This window comes from Anopheles darlingi, chromosome 2 (assembly GCF_943734745.1).
Source record: "Anopheles darlingi chromosome 2, idAnoDarlMG_H_01, whole genome shotgun sequence".
Classification (NCBI taxonomy): Eukaryota; Metazoa; Arthropoda; class Insecta; order Diptera; family Culicidae; genus Anopheles; species Anopheles darlingi.
In genome coordinates, this window is record NC_064874.1 from 58,136,452 (window position 1) to 58,152,024 (window position 15,573).

Here is a 15,573-nt window from a genome sequence, read left to right on the forward strand (position 1 = left end):
TACTTTCCCTGATAAAACCACCAAACTTGCCCACATCTTCTTCTTCTTCTTCTTGAAACTCACGTGGTTTTGTTGATAAAAAGCGCCCTGCTATGAATGTCAAACAAATTGAAAATGGTGACCTGTCAAAGCGGTTAAGAAGCTACCTGTCTTTTTAAAGTACCTTGCCTTGGACCTTGCTCATATAGGAAATCCCGCTCGATTGTCAAAACCAAATACGAACTGTCCGCACGTAGTATATTCAAGACACTTTGGGTTTGAGAGATAAATGACATTTCTGTGGCAACCGCGATTCGTGTAGACACTGCTTAAGTGTTTTTTGTGAATTCGGATTTTTTGTGCGGATTTGGAAAATGAAAGAAAGCCCGAGCAAGGATATTTGGTGGTGATAAACGAGGTGATAACGTGTAAGTTCCAGCACATTTGGCTGCCTGCGATTAGCTAAATGATGCTTTTTTGAGGGTGACCGAGTTTCTTCAATAGAGGAGAAGGTGGGCGACTTTTTACTCATCATCTCGTGCAAAAATCGGAAAACCGAGAGTGTGCGTGAGAGAAGGAGAGAGAGAGAGGGAGTTCTCCCGCCGATTATGTGATCAATTATTGTTTTTAGTAGAACAACGCAGAGTTTCGTGTTTTTGTGAACGGAAATTGGTGTGTTCCTCACGGAGGGCAATCCAGTAATCTGCTTGGCTTTTCTCCTGTCGCTTTTCCAGCTCAGCAGCGTGAGGCCAAAACATCCCGCTTCTCCGCGGAGTGACCTCATCGGCAGAGCAGAATTTCCGTTCCGCTCAAAAAAAGAAAAAGTTTCCGATCAAAGTGTCTTTTTTCTGTTCGTAAATGTGTCCCGCGTAAAAGTGCGCGAGAGGAAAATCGCCGAAAATCAGTGTGCTGTGTGTTTGTGTGTGGTTTTATGTGAGCCGAGCGCGATTTTTCGTGAATTTCGTGCAACAGAAAAAGTGGTGTTTGCTTTTTGGCTCGAAAAGCAATCAGCACCGAAAAGTGAAGGGGCGCCAGCAAGGAGAAACCCCCGCGTGGCCCCCCAGGTTGTCGCTCGACTGGGTTTTCTTTGGTCCGAAAGAAAATAGCAGCGTGGTGGGCCAGGAGGTCCTTTTCTGTGAGGCGGCTGGAGGAGGGGAGGAGCGATGCGCACCGGATAAAGCGCGTGACCCTGACACACTTCTTGGCCAGCCGTTGAAAGAAAGAAAAAAACCACAAAACAGGAGTACAATCATCCCGGAATTCTGAACCGCACACCAAAGAATAACCAAAAACTAGAAAAGGTAAATAGCGGACTCATCAAAATCATGATTATGTCATCCCACATACGTATGTGAGCATGTATGTGTGTGTCTGAGCATGTATGTGTGGCCAACAAAGATCGAGGCGAGCTGCGGTGTCGGGGTTCCGCAAAAGGCGAGCTTCTCGGCAAAGTCGATTGACCCTAACCTTGACGGTACGGCCTGTCACTCGGCGAAAACGGTCCCCACAATCGGGTTGAATGCGTGTATATTGCTCCGAAAAGCCCGACTCTGAAACGGCACCAACTTCTAGTTCATACCTTGGTCTGTGGTCCGGCAGCCAGCTGATGGCGCTATTATTGTTTTATTCATGAGCGAAACATCACGAACCTCGCGGGGAATCTACCACCACAATCGGTGTGAAGAGGAGTACAAAAGTTTCCTTTTTTAAGTTTCGTTCAAACACCTGATGTCGGTTGGTGGCTTTTGGCTAAACACATTTGCATCGGACCAATTAATTTCTCTTTCGCCGGCATAAATGAACTGTCCGCCGGAGCACAGTCACAGTGTGCTACGATCAAAACTACGATCATTCGAAAATGGAATGTTTGTTGCATTCAGATCGCAAGCTACTTTTCTCATCATCATTATCATCGTCACCCTGTCCTGGGATACCATTCTGAGCCTCGTTATCACATTGTTCTCCTCTTTGCAGGAGCACAACTAGTCCAATCAAAAATAGGAGAAATGACGAAAATTGCTCGTGAAACGATTTAATTCTCTTCCTGTGAACGACGCACTACAAATCGCAAACCCAATCGTTGCACATCATTTCATCAGCAAGAGGTGAGCATCGTTAACGCCGTAGAATATCGCTTATCTTATCATGCACCACCCACGCTACGAACGCAGCAAGCAATGGCAGATGATGCTGACTGACGGTTTTACTAACCCCTCCTTGGTTAACCGGCTTATCGTGCTTTGAAGTTCGATTATCACTGTGCACTCACCGCCACGGTAATGGATTTTGCGCCTGGAATTTGCGCATATATGTCCTTGAGCTCGGTTTGAGGGAATTGTTCCCATGGTCTCATTCATGCGTTGTATTTTAATTATTCATGGTGTATTTACATACAAATTCCAATTAATTCTATTTCTTCTATGATTTAAATGAGTCTTTAATTTTTGGGTTCGAATGATATGGTTTGATAACATCATCTGTTTCGGAATAACATCAGAACTAGCATCGTTTTACGTTATTTTAAACCAAAGTTATTCGGGATTTCAAATAGAAAAATTTCCTATGTTTCCGAAACTCCCTGCGTTGAGAACTGCGTCACCAGATCTGTTCCAAGGAGAAGATTTCAAACTTTGTGTTTAAAATGACGCTTCATTGCTAGGTGCTTGGAGCTCTTGATACTGGTAACTGGTTGCTCTCTGTTTAACATATTTGTACATTTCACAGCAGTATGCAATACTTGAAATTTCCCAGAATTGAGCTTCTTTTTTCAAGTTTGTTAGAATCTCTTTGCTTACGTAAAGGCCCCGATGTAGGTCACACGCCGTTTGTGTTGGTTCCTATCTATTCGTACTGAAATTGGATCAATAAATCGTCTCATTCTTAAGGCGCGATAATCCGGCGTAGACTCGGATCTGAAAACACGCTCCCACTCACGACACGGGTGCACACGTGTTATTAGGTTGTTGAGAAAAAGAAAATGTGTTGCATCTCAAATGCATCTCGCACGCGAGTGACACGTTGCAACAATATTATGTTTGTTGTTTTTTTATGGCAGCTCAGAGGAAGTAAGTTCGTGGGCTTCCCAGTAGGTCGGATGACCGACATAGCCGCGTTAGGGGTGTTAATTAGTGGATTTCATATTACAACACGAAACACGATCCTTGGATATGTGCCGGTGAAGATGGTTATCCCACATTCAAGCCATTACCTTCCGGTAGCATGGGATGCAAAACACCTTGTTTCTCGCAGCGTAGTCATCCAAATGATATTTTCTTAAATTTCCTGCAATATTTGTAGAGATTCTATTCTGTCTACTAACTGGCAGTGGCCCATCCGTTCGATTCTGTGTTCCGCCTTACAGCACGTACTATATAGACTGCGAAAGGAATGTGTCATTTTGAGTTGGGTCGAGGCTTCATTGCGTGGAGAATTGACCGTGCCGTAGATGAATCCCACCGCTAAAAACAGCTCCATTTGCCGGCCGGTTAGTCCGCCGTGCACTAATAGCTACATGGAACCGTTGCATCGGTTGACACCAATCGGTGCTGGTGAAACATAAGTTTGGATTCAGAAATAGTCCGATTGAGAATGGTTTCATCCTACACCTTTTCACCTCGAAACGATACCCGACTGATCGAGTATTACAAAGCATATTCCTTTATAAAACCGGGTACAGAGCAGGAATTTAAATATGGAATTTAAAGATGTCCGCTTTGAATGAGCTCGAATGCATTGCGGAAGCGGCTATTTCTTTCACACCTGAGTGACCTCCTAACGCCGACTAGTTGAACGCATAAGCATCAATGTTTTTGGATTTCATCGGCTGGCATCGACCGGAATAACTGGCATAAGAAGCGGAGTGTACTTAACTCGTGCGCTCAGGGAGGCAGAAGAAATTCTTCCACGAACGAACGGAACGATGGCCAACTAAAAATAAATTCTGAATCACCGCGGGAGAACGACTCCCGTTGACTCAGTTGCTTACCTCGTGCCTGTAGTATTGGCCGTGTACATATTTGATGAAGTTTGCGCTTGTGGAGCACCTTATAGCAGAGCTTCTTCCTGGTGTGTTCCTGATTCCATGGTCTGTGATCAACGGATGCACCAGACCAACGGATAGCATTATGCCACTCGAGGCGCCCCTTGTGCGGATTGCTGGAAGATTGGCTTTGCACCTCATTGCGTACTCTCGGATATTTATTCTTGCTTTTTCTACATGACCCCGGGAACCAAACCAAAGTATGCAAACGGTGTTGACGTAGAGACGTTTCCGTTGATAAGCGAGAATCCCTGTGGCGCATTGATAATACGTTGCGGAAGGCTGAGTAGGGATTTGACAGCTTTGAAGGCTCGACTCGTGACCAGACGGGTAAGACTGAGCTGTACGGGAGCATCCTTATCAGTTAATCATATGACTTTTTGTTGCAAAATCGTCACTAGCTTTTATAGATTGAGAGGGTGGTCGCGTGTCATGAGATAAACCATATAGGAATTGCTTCATCGGGTACCATGTAGAGCCTCGCCCTTAAATGACAGCTTCTAATAATCATTGGAGCCAGTTCATAGCATTGTAGCTCGTTTGAAAAAGGATGGAAATGATTGCCATAGGGCATAGTTAGGCACGCTTTTCAGATAGTCACTGACCCAAGCCATGGCTCCACTATGTCTGGTGTTTGCGGAGCAAAAACGCGTCGACCGTCTACCAGCATCATGGAGGAGGGGTCAGCTCTTAGCTAACAGAAATAGGAATAGATAAAGAGTTCTGCTATTCATAGCGCCAACTAGGCATCTTATCTGACCGGCGCGACAGACATCGCCGAGAGATAGGCTAATGATAAATCAGCAACTAAACATCATCTGTTCAAATGTTCAAATCCGTTTATATGTTCCTCCGAGCGTCTGCTAAACCCGTCTGCACTGATTCTATTGATCGCTGTTCGCGCATTTAAGTGTAGATTAAATAATATACTTACGGAGCCAGTTTCGGTTAGTAAAAATGTATTGTATTGCGTAAATGTATCGTATACAATCCTGTTCCATGTTTCATTTCTGCTATCTGATAATAGGATAGTGTTTTCCATCGGCGAAACATGACGCCGAGTCCAAACGAACCGAAAGTAGGTCACTGTTGTCAAGTCACCTGTACTGTAATTAATCATTTCAAACCTACACTCAGATGCTACTGCTACTGATGATGTGGTTTACGAGATTCGGAACTCTATCAGAACCTTCTGCAGTGAACATAACCATCACAATCAACACTTGGAAAAAGGAACTCAAAATTCCATTTTGTTTCGCACCGAGCTGCAAATGAATTTCACAATCTTTGACTGTGTTTGCTGAAATGGTTATCAGCAGCGGTCCAGGTGAGGCGGCAACAGAAGTGCAAACCAAACGTGTTGCGGATTGTTTGCCGCCGGCCAGTTCGTGCGAACTTTCTCGATCAACGGCCTGGGCCTAAAGACCTGTCATCACAAGAATGGGGTTTGGCGGCATGTAACAAACATTTGTTTGAAAAATGTCGTTTTATTACAATTTAAAGTTTTATTTATAGATATAGAATCATTTGAAATATCTCGAGAGAGTTGCTTTAAAACATATTCTCACAAAAAAACATCCTTTAATGGCACACGAAACAACGCCAAATTCGCAAAAGTGCATACGTGATTTGGTGCACACACGTCTCTCTCTCTCTGGCTCCTGGATGGATGGCCGGCCGGGTGCACGAGGCGAGCTCGGACACGTTACCAACGAAGGCCATATCAATGCCGATGCCGCTGGAGACTTGTTTCGATGTAAGTGTTTCGGTTCCCATGCTGTGCGGTGGTTGTACTTTGGCTGAACCTCTTGCTGTTCTTTTTTTGCCATCCAGTCTGGCCAATGGAGGGAGTATGTTGTACGCGTGTCTGCTTCCGACCGCTTTTTGGAGGTTTTTTTTTGCTCCTTCTCAGTAAATCAAACATAGCGGATCGATCGTCATCACGGCCGATCGTGCTATGTGTTCGATGATGGTGGGCAATGAGATGCCAGCACAATTAAGATATAACCAACCGGCCATATGTTACCGGCCTGTGTCGAACAGAAAACGGTGTCAGTCGGTATCTTGTTCGCTCGAGTATCGTCGAACGCTGGGCTGTACCTGGATAGCTCACCTTTATTACTGCAAGCAGCCAACAGCTGATATTGGAGGCAGCTATCAGGCGTAACTCGACCACCAACGAGTGCAGTTAGCTACTGAGTGTCGTAGTACGTAACGATTGTTGAAGGCCGATCCTTCTCCCCGTGATATAGTTTGCTGTTTGCTCTTTATGAAATCGCGGTCCGTATTGCTTCCCCTTGCCCGTAGAGTATATCCGGTCACGTGAAGTGTAACGAAAACATGTGCATCACCAAAAACGATCGAGTTCGGGTAAATATAATAATAATCGTGCATGGTCTCCTCTTTCGTGCTATATCCGAGAGGGCGAAGAGAAATCGTTATCATCCCTCGGCGTCGTCTCGAGAGATTATTGGTGGTGTGTGGTGGGTCACCGAATTTGGCGAAAGAAAGTCACGTGACGTGAATGGATGATGGCGTGGTTTTTAGTTAATTTTCGTCCCAGCTCAGAGCGGCTAATTTTGGGAAATGTTTGACCAAAAAAATACCAACAAACACGGGGGAGCTTTTGTGTTGATGGCGCAACTGGGCGCAAAATACACTTCATGCCATATTTCGCTGACAGGCTGGTGATGGTTTTTAGGGCTTGACATTGAACTGGCGGACGCAGTCTGTGGTGCTGTCGTCGGTTGTCTAAAATGTACCGTATTTTTGGAAATCAGTTCATTGGACAGAGAGTGCAAAAAGATAAGAAACCTTGAGCAGTACAGAGAGACACGCTAGCGCCATGGTGCCGTGTTGCTATTTGAAATTCATTTCCAAGTCGTTCACTGACTCCGTGAATGATCGACAAATTGCTCATCGCTATATGCTTCGGTATGTATCGTTGAAAAGAAGAAATTAATAATCATTTAAACATGTATTCTGATTTGAAAATACATTTCGCTTTTCTTTTCTTTTGTGGCGCTATAATTCAAACCAAATATAATTACACTACCGATCCCATACTTTGCTAATCTTGCACCGCTCTCATGGCTGGACGAAAGCTCTTAAGATATGTGGTTATCGGTTTTGATTTATGCAACCTCACTTGCTTACGTTAAAGAGCCGCAGTGAGAGTCATATGATGTTCGCTCTACATCATCGACAAATTTATCCACACCTCGTCTATAGCTAGCTTGTTGTCTTCGGTTCGGCTTCGACCGCTCATGTCGGTGAAATGACGTAGATACTCACGAGATCATTCATAACCGCGGCACAGAGCAAGCACGAGAGCAAATTTGGCGACGTTTTGCCAGTTGGCACTCAAGGTACACGACGCACGTTTTTGGTTATTTTTAACAAATTTTTGAACATGGTTGTGCGGCCAATTGTTGATCGATTGATGGGAACAGCTCGAATCTGTTTCTCTTGAATTTCTACTAAGTTGCCAATGGAGTTTAACTTTCCCGGGGGCCTACTAATGCTGTCGTGATCATTACGTAAGGGCATTGATTGTGTTGAGGCAAACACTTTTTACACAATCCGAGGACTGGCTGGCTGGCTGGCTGACTAGCCCACCGTCATCAATCGTCCAGGATAGGGAGGAGTTTTCGCAAGCATTTTAATACGTCTGCACTTCACGCCCGGTGCACTCTTTTCGCTTACCAGTGGACTGGGGATGCGGCTGCATTGTGGCGGAATATAATTTATTCATTACCCCAAGTAGCTTCTGCACAGTCCGATGCACGTCGAAGCTAACTGGCGAATGCAACCAAGTCAGAGACTTCCGTTTCACTTTCCTCTTGGTTTGCGGTTTGTTTCAACAATGGAAGTTTATGTTGCGATGCCGGATGAGAGCTAGACTTTTGCTCAAGGAAACCAGCTTCTTTTGTCACACATGGCGTGAGGGCGAACGTATAAGGATTATCCTATGAGCTCTGCGAGCTTCTCAAGCTATATCTTGGTTGGTAAAGAAGGGTATAATACCCTAATTATAGCATCTCTTCATTTGCATCATCTCAAAGATATGTTAACGGTGAGATTGTGTTTTTGCAGTGACGATGGTATCGAGCGATGGATGGATCGAGCGATAGGATCACATATAATACGATCTTCGCCTTGTATTGAGCTGGTTTATCGATCGTTTGCACCCTTGACTGCGGTATAAGTGAGAACCCGAGGAGAACATGGTGCACCAAAAAGGGCATATTTGAACAAACTGGTTTTATAGCGGCTTTTCGCTAGAATGAGTCGTTTCCCGTTCATTTCCTTAGTGAGAGCTACTTGCGACTTGATTTTCAGACACTGATGAAGATGTAACGTTGCTTCAGTTTTATATTTAAAGTTGATGTCAGCCAAAAGTGAGCAAAGACATTGCGAACTCCTGATGCAGAGCTGTGCTGTTGTGCTTTAGAAACGATGCAATCGTGGAGAATGAGGCCATTGATTCGCTGTTTTTGTGCTTGTCATGTATTGGTTTTGGTTTTATCTTTTTTAGTAACAAATCATACTAATCGCTTAAGGATCTACATTCATCCCATCCGGTTCCATTCGAATCAATTACAAGGCGCCAATCGCCTCGAACTGGCTAATTAATGCGGAAAGAAAGTTAAAACTTGTCGCCTAATTTGTCAACCTGCAGCGCTGACTGAGTCATGCGATTTTACAATCCAATCCTACAGATTAGATTGATCGATTGATCGGTCGGTTGGTCCGAATCCGACCGGTTACCGATGGCTTACGGTAGATACCCTTACTTCCGCCGCCGTTCGCCGCATGGCTGTTTCACGTAGCGATCATGGTGGTGGTGTCGAATCTATTTTGAAAACCGCGAAACGACGCATCCCGTAATTCACACCTCACGGCCAATTGGACGCGAAGCCAAAGCGCTCTACCAACGATCGAGTAGATCGAGTTACGATGGATGGACGACGACGGGGTGAGCACGAGTGGAAGATGAATGTTGTTGGATGCGGTTTACCGACTTGCTAACAAAGACAAAAACAAGTACAAAGAAGAGCGGTGATGCACGCAAGATGATGCAAAGATGATTGTTGACGCGAAGGTTGATGATCGATCCACCTAGGGTTGGCACAATGTTTATGGGAAATGTTGGATCAAACCAAGGTTCAAAACTGATGGTTAATATTTTTTTTGTATTAAATCTACTACGGTTATGCTCACATAATTATGTTGTTAAAGATTGAATAGATATTCTTGTGATACTAATAATAGATGTATATGAATCTACATCAATACGATCACCGGAACTGGAAGATATGAAGAAAGCAGCCGTCGTCGGTAGGTTGTGTTCAAATAACGAACCGCCTGACGCCGAATGCTTCGCCGCGGGGCATCGTGGCGGCAGATGCTTTCGCTCTAGTTTACGCTAACCGCGCTAGTCTCGGGGCTTCGCTAGAGTTTTGTGATGTGGCAGTGCTTAACGTTCGCCATCACACCCAAGTCATTTGTTCGCTTGGCAAAGCAGTACCGTGTCTAGTGCCCGTGAAATGCGTTGTGTAATGCATGGTTGTGAGATGTGCAGAATACAAAATTAAGCTTTCGACAATGCAGTTTTTGCTAGTGGGAATTGATTTCACTTCAAACGCAGAATGGTTTGATCGTGCATAATCAGTGCTTAGATGGCGGCATCCAAACTATTTTTTGTGATAAAAATAATGGAGAACGCATCAAGAAAGATGTTGGCGTTTTAAGGGCTCCTTAGCGTCGACTTATTGCTCCGATTCGTTGAGTTCGATTCTGTGATGCAGCGCAGAAAGTAGTTAAAGGCTTTCACGTGAAAGCTGTCTGCTATGCTTACCTACCTTATCAAGGCCACGCTGACGCTGGGAATCTTTCGCGAGCGGTACATTCTGAGTAGCAGTGGTACCCTATCATGCGTAAGTGTGAGCTTCAACGAAATCTTGAAGCTGAACGAAACCAGGAATCGCGTTGCATGCTTCAAATGATCTGCTGCGTGTGGTGCTGTTTGTGCCGTATTTTTCTTTATGTTTGGTGTTCCCGCTTTGGTGTTCTACATCATCCCTCGTCTGCTGCACGATAAGTGATACTCACGAGCAAGTATAACTGTTGTTATATTGTGCTAATTGTATTGTGCTCTAATTCTATTGTATGAGAAACAGTTACTTGGACGAATACAAATGCAAAAGTAGATGAACGGTCGTTGCAATCGGTCGAAACTATATAACCAGCTTCTTCTGTAATGCGTTGTGATATAGGAATCGTTCCAAATGAACGCTTCCTACTGTTGCTACTATCATGGTACTCTACCAGGCGGATGTGTGCGCCTTTCAATATCAGGGTGAACGAAGATCCGTGTTGATCCTTACGCAGCTATCGATCCGTAGATTAGTAGCTTAATCTTAGAATAATCCGGCTAGGAAGTCGCTGCGAAAATCGGCCTTGGATTTGCGGTGCCTTAGGACAAGCCACTAACACCATAGAGTCTCAGGCGCGTCGTCTCGGTGGCGTCTGTCTGTGAATTTGAGACGGTAAATTATGCACATCGCCTTACCTAGATCCCAACATTTGCCATGTTGCCGTTCAAAGTACGCTGACCCACCCATTCGTTCGTTCATTCGTTCGTTCGTTCAACCCCTGACCTGACCCAATGCGACGGCGATCGATGCGTTCTAGAGGTGGCAGAAAAGGGTCAGTTGGTAGTTGTAACCGTTTTAGATTGCATAACGACCTGCGGAGAAGAACTTCTTCGACTGTTTGCCGGTGTGAAATGACATTTTTATGTTATTAATAAGATTTTTTTTGTTAAATATCTCAATTTAAAATGCCACATTTGTGCCAAAACGTCCGTTTTTGAAGAGAAACATATTTCAAAAGAGAGTCTCAAGTTCTCGAAACCCTTTTGGCATCGCTATTGAGTTGGTTGAGAGTGAGTGAATCTCTTGATTTTTGGCACAGTCTGTTGAAGTCATGCCAAGGGTAATGAGTGTCACTGCGGTACAGAACTCGATGTCACCTCGTTCTGTGAACTAGAATGAAAAATTATGTTTCTTGTACACTTTCAAAAACGGGTTTATTTATCTTGTTGGAATATTATGCATTACAATAAGCTCATACATTGTAATAAACCTTTCAGATGTATGCTATACAACTCCGTACAAGCGCTGTGCTTAACACATTGTTCTATTTTCATTATTAATTGTTAAAGATTTTTAACATCAAAATACACCAACTAATCCATTAATCTCTCAACTGATTAGTATCCGTTGCTTGCTAAGTGTTCCGCAAATTTATGACACTTTTAGTCGGTTATTGTGTTTATTGTCTTACGTGTTTATTTAACAACATATTTTAATTTAATTACCTCCCTTCATTACACACCCAACTGTAGACCCACGGTAATGAACCACAAAATCGCCACCAGCCCGACTTGGCTGATAATACCTTCTGTGTTCTGTGACGACCGCGACAGGCGTTATTTTTAATCCCGATTTCCTCGCGCCAACACCTCGGCTGCGGGTACGTCCGACGTGCGAAAATGACTCGTTGTCGCGAAGATTCAGGTTCGGCCGGCTGATCGCTCTTGAAGCGCCGCCTCCCGCATGGACGGTTATGTAAAATGCTAGTTCACAGTGCTCTAGCGGCTAAAACGGCGGCTGGTAATTATGTCACCGGTTTTCTTGGGGTGCGACGCTATGGTATCATGTTTTGTGGGAAGGGGTAAGGGATGGATGCTCTGGGAAAACCTTATTTCCCATCACATGCTGCGCTGAATCTTAAGTGACCTTTACAATGATGTCAACACGCAGGTTTGGGAATGTTGTTGGTTAAACGATGCCACAAACCCGGAATCAAGGTTTATATGCTACGAGGCCATCCTTTGAAGCTTGCGTTAATCGTTCCCGGCAGCGCAAGGTCCATTGATAACCTTGACATTGGCTGCTCTGGTTTGTTTGTTTGTTATTAAATGCTAAGTGCGTTCCCCTAGATTACTGGTAGACAGGGAGAGATCCAGGAGAAAAGATAGTAGGAATAGTGTAATTGACAACAGGTCACTTTACTACTCATTTGGATTTTCTTTTATTTTTCTGAATGTTCCTCTTCGCCACAATATCAGAAAAACTTTATTGACTAAAGTATAAATCATTTTACTGCTGTTTTAAACATTTGCGAATTAGAGTTGAGTTGAATTAGTTATTTTAGTCTCATTTTACCAGTTGAACAATTCTGTTGTTGATTTTTCCATATTATTGGTAACCTCTATCAATATCTGTTTATCCGTTTTATAGTCTGAAAAAAATCAGATGTTTAATATCTTTCTAATAATATAGCTAAATACATTGTTGAGAGTACTACATGTTGGTGTTGACAACATCGTGTTTTTAAGAAACACCTAACATTTTCTGCAACCGCATCTTTGCCATATAACATATTTTATTTTAACTTGTGAATTTATTTTAGGAATTCCAAACAAATCCCATTTACGAACAGAATCCCATTGACATTGAAAAAAAAACCTTCACCACATTATTTACACAGAATTTCCATAAAACATATAGATAAACTGGTTTTGCATAATGTATATCTTTAGTCAGCTGTGCTCTACAGAGCTTAATGTGTACTAATGAACTTTGTCCATTTCTTTTATTCCACAGAAACAGTATCAATCCAAACTGGCTGCCTCACAATGTGGGGCCAGGATACCCCTGAGCCCCAATACTCAGGCGACAATCGAGAAGCATTTGCCGGGACTGCCGAGCAAGCGATTGCTTATGCAGCAGGCCTCCAAGAAGGCAACAGAGAAGCGGGACGTTGGATGCATAACTGGTACGTAGTGAAGTTTTGTTGAGGTTTCTACTGCATGCTCGAACTGACAGAGGGACTATTATTCTGACGCCAAGGAGGTGAAAGAATCGACCTAACATCGCTGATGTATGGCGTATTGTACAAGATTCCTAATAATCGATCTCAATGAAGATTCAACCGTCTCTTTCGCGAATAAGGAGAAACCAAACTGATACACTATTTCTGCGGCATCGAGAGACACACGTTTGCATGATGTTTGGCAATCAGCTATTTGGCGGCGCTGACGGTGATGAAGCACTTCAATCGCGGACTCACCTGCTGCTGCTGCTGCTTTTCCTGCCTGCCGCTCTGCAGAGGTTGATCAATGAATGCGACCGAGAAAGTGAAACCCAAACGCCACGTTTGAGTATTGAATGAAGCTGCCCGCTGTTACTTTTCCACTGTTGCCAGTCGAAGCATGTTTTAATTGAGAGAAATTGGAGAACTATTTTCGGAAAAAGCGAAGCCGTTGTCCTTGACCGATGAAGGTTGTCGGTGGATTTCCATGCATCTTGTAGCGTGATTCGCATAGATCGTCGTCGTCCGCGTCGCTGATGCATCTGCATAGCTAGAAAGTTGAGCACGGCAATACGTAACGGACTAAACTACTAGCACTAGCCTTTTGCTCATTTCGATACGGTGGCAATCTTTATAGAGACTACTATTCGTTATGCTCCAATTGTGGTGGCTACCAATTGACGGTGAAACTTTTGATGTCGTAAACGGGATCGTTGTTCAGCACTGACAATTTCTTGTGCTTTGGTTGTTGGTGCCGCTGGTAGTTTTATTTCCGGAACCTATCGTCCCTTGTTAGATGACACATGCCTCGGGTGGCAATAAAATGATACGACCGTTGAGTGATAACATCCAACGTTGTTGAGAGTGCGTCGTGACTCCGCTGTCCTAGACTGTTCATCATCAAAATGCATATATGGGTACGTGTGTGACGTTAGTGAAAACGCATGTATTTTACTATTAAGAAACGATTCCATTCTATTGTGACGCAATCGGCTGTGTTCTGTTTACCAAAATGAATGGTGTTGAAATCATTCTTCACTTTCAAAGTTAGTTGCTCCAACATTTGAATGTCTGCATTGACTGGATAGGTGAAAGAAGCACGCGTTTCTAAAAACAGCTGCTGTCTGTCAACGATCACTACTTCCACGCTTCGACACGGCGCAGTGGTCTGGTCTGGGGAAGATTTCCGCCTGTAAAACAAATTCTGCCACCAAGTGTGTGGTCACAACAAGTCTCCAAATAGCCACAAAATGTGCGCCCGTCTATATCTAAGTCACGCACGCGTCCATTCTGTATGTTTATCTCAGAACGGGAACTTCTTTAGTTTGATATTCTTTCGTTTTTTTGTTTCCACAGAAGTATGCAGCTCAGAAAATTTGCCGGAGGTGGAGATTTTCTCCCTCCTGGAGGAGCAAATCCCACGGTACAAGATCCGGGCGGATACGACAACCACGTTCGGCGGTTACGAGAACCAGGACTGGTTCGTGCAGTATCCGACGCTACCCATTCCGACCGAGGGGCTCGGTCTGACCGTGGAGCAAACGCGAGAGGTGCTGAACTATTTCCGTAAGTACTGAAAGCTTTATCTCAAAGCTCAATGCTATAAAATCGCCATAAAAGGTATTATGGAATGATCAGTCCGAGCCCTAAACCCGATAGGTGTCTCGGCTCGGGTTTTATAGCACAATATTGAGGGTTTTATTGAAGCAACGAATGATTCTACGGGCACCTGGTTTATCAATATATTGAGGGATTAGGTATTTAATTTCTCTAGTAAATTACATCCTACAGTTTTTCGAAGTTCTGTTTCTCACAGACCTATGGATTTATTATTAAACGCCAGAGTGATGATTTTTTGTTGTCAGGGTAGTATGTGCACGATCGTATATAAGTGCATCTTCGATAAACCATGATTAGACAGCTTAAATTTGCTAACCGAAGCGCATTCTTGAAGTCTTCCTTTTTCTGTTCAAATGTTGGGTTTTGAGCCTGATTAAATGATCAAATTGATCTCCATATTCTTGAAGCTATCACTCTGTTTTTCATTCTGTTATTGCCCCGAAGAAACGGTTGGTCCTTCGAAAATTCATATTTTCAATTTCCAATTTTAAACTTCAATTATTGTTCGACATACTCAATTAAGCTGAATTTCGATATCGATGCGTGAACTTTTGATTCGACAAACGAAGACTACACCAAGATTGTTCGACAAAAAGACACTGATTTCAATTTATCAACCCATAACATGTAAACTACTACTAGTTTAAGTAATAAGTCAATAGGCGGTGGTATGTGGCTACCTTTCCAACATCTTGTTGTTAGAAAAAATAGTCGTAATCTTCATATTGTAACTGGAACTGAGAAAGAAATATTAACAATAAGTAAATAGCTTCTAGATAATAGTAACGGCAATCGCCAATGCAGCTCTTCTTAATAAGGAAGCCTCGAAACCTTGTTGAGCCACGAAGCAGACAAGATGCAAGGTAAGTGTAGCTCCGTTTATCTTATCAATTGGCAGCTTGCTAGGAAGTCTGTCGAAGATGCGAATTCGTTCCCGATAAGTGGAGCAAAAGATGATAACAACGAAAACCTCTTACCATCACAAATGCACCAGCACATTCTGGAGAGGATTTTTCAATATAAAATATGGTGTTACGTTACCGACTTGTAAT

General features: G+C 43.5%; 1 protein-coding gene across 6 annotated transcripts in view; it reads left to right on the forward strand.

Moving 5' to 3' along the window:
- Positions 1-315: 315 nt before the first annotated feature.
- LOC125949902 (trafficking kinesin-binding protein milt) overlaps positions 316-15,573 on the forward strand; it is an 85,659-nt gene continuing 70,401 nt past the window's right edge. Inside the window, exons 1-5 of one of the 6 annotated variants that reach the window (XM_049677374.1) lie at positions 316-407; positions 714-1,280; positions 1,954-2,084; positions 12,694-12,865; positions 14,258-14,467. In XM_049677374.1, the coding sequence (XP_049533331.1) occupies positions 12,811-12,865; positions 14,258-14,467 (265 nt within the window). In that variant the 5' untranslated portion in view covers positions 316-407; positions 714-1,280; positions 1,954-2,084; positions 12,694-12,810. Of the gene's footprint in view, positions 1,281-1,953; positions 2,085-9,493; positions 9,958-12,693; positions 12,866-14,257; positions 14,468-15,573 lie in introns of those variants that run through there. The other 5 variants (XM_049677376.1, XM_049677375.1, XM_049677373.1 and 2 more) reach the window with 5 other exon arrangements.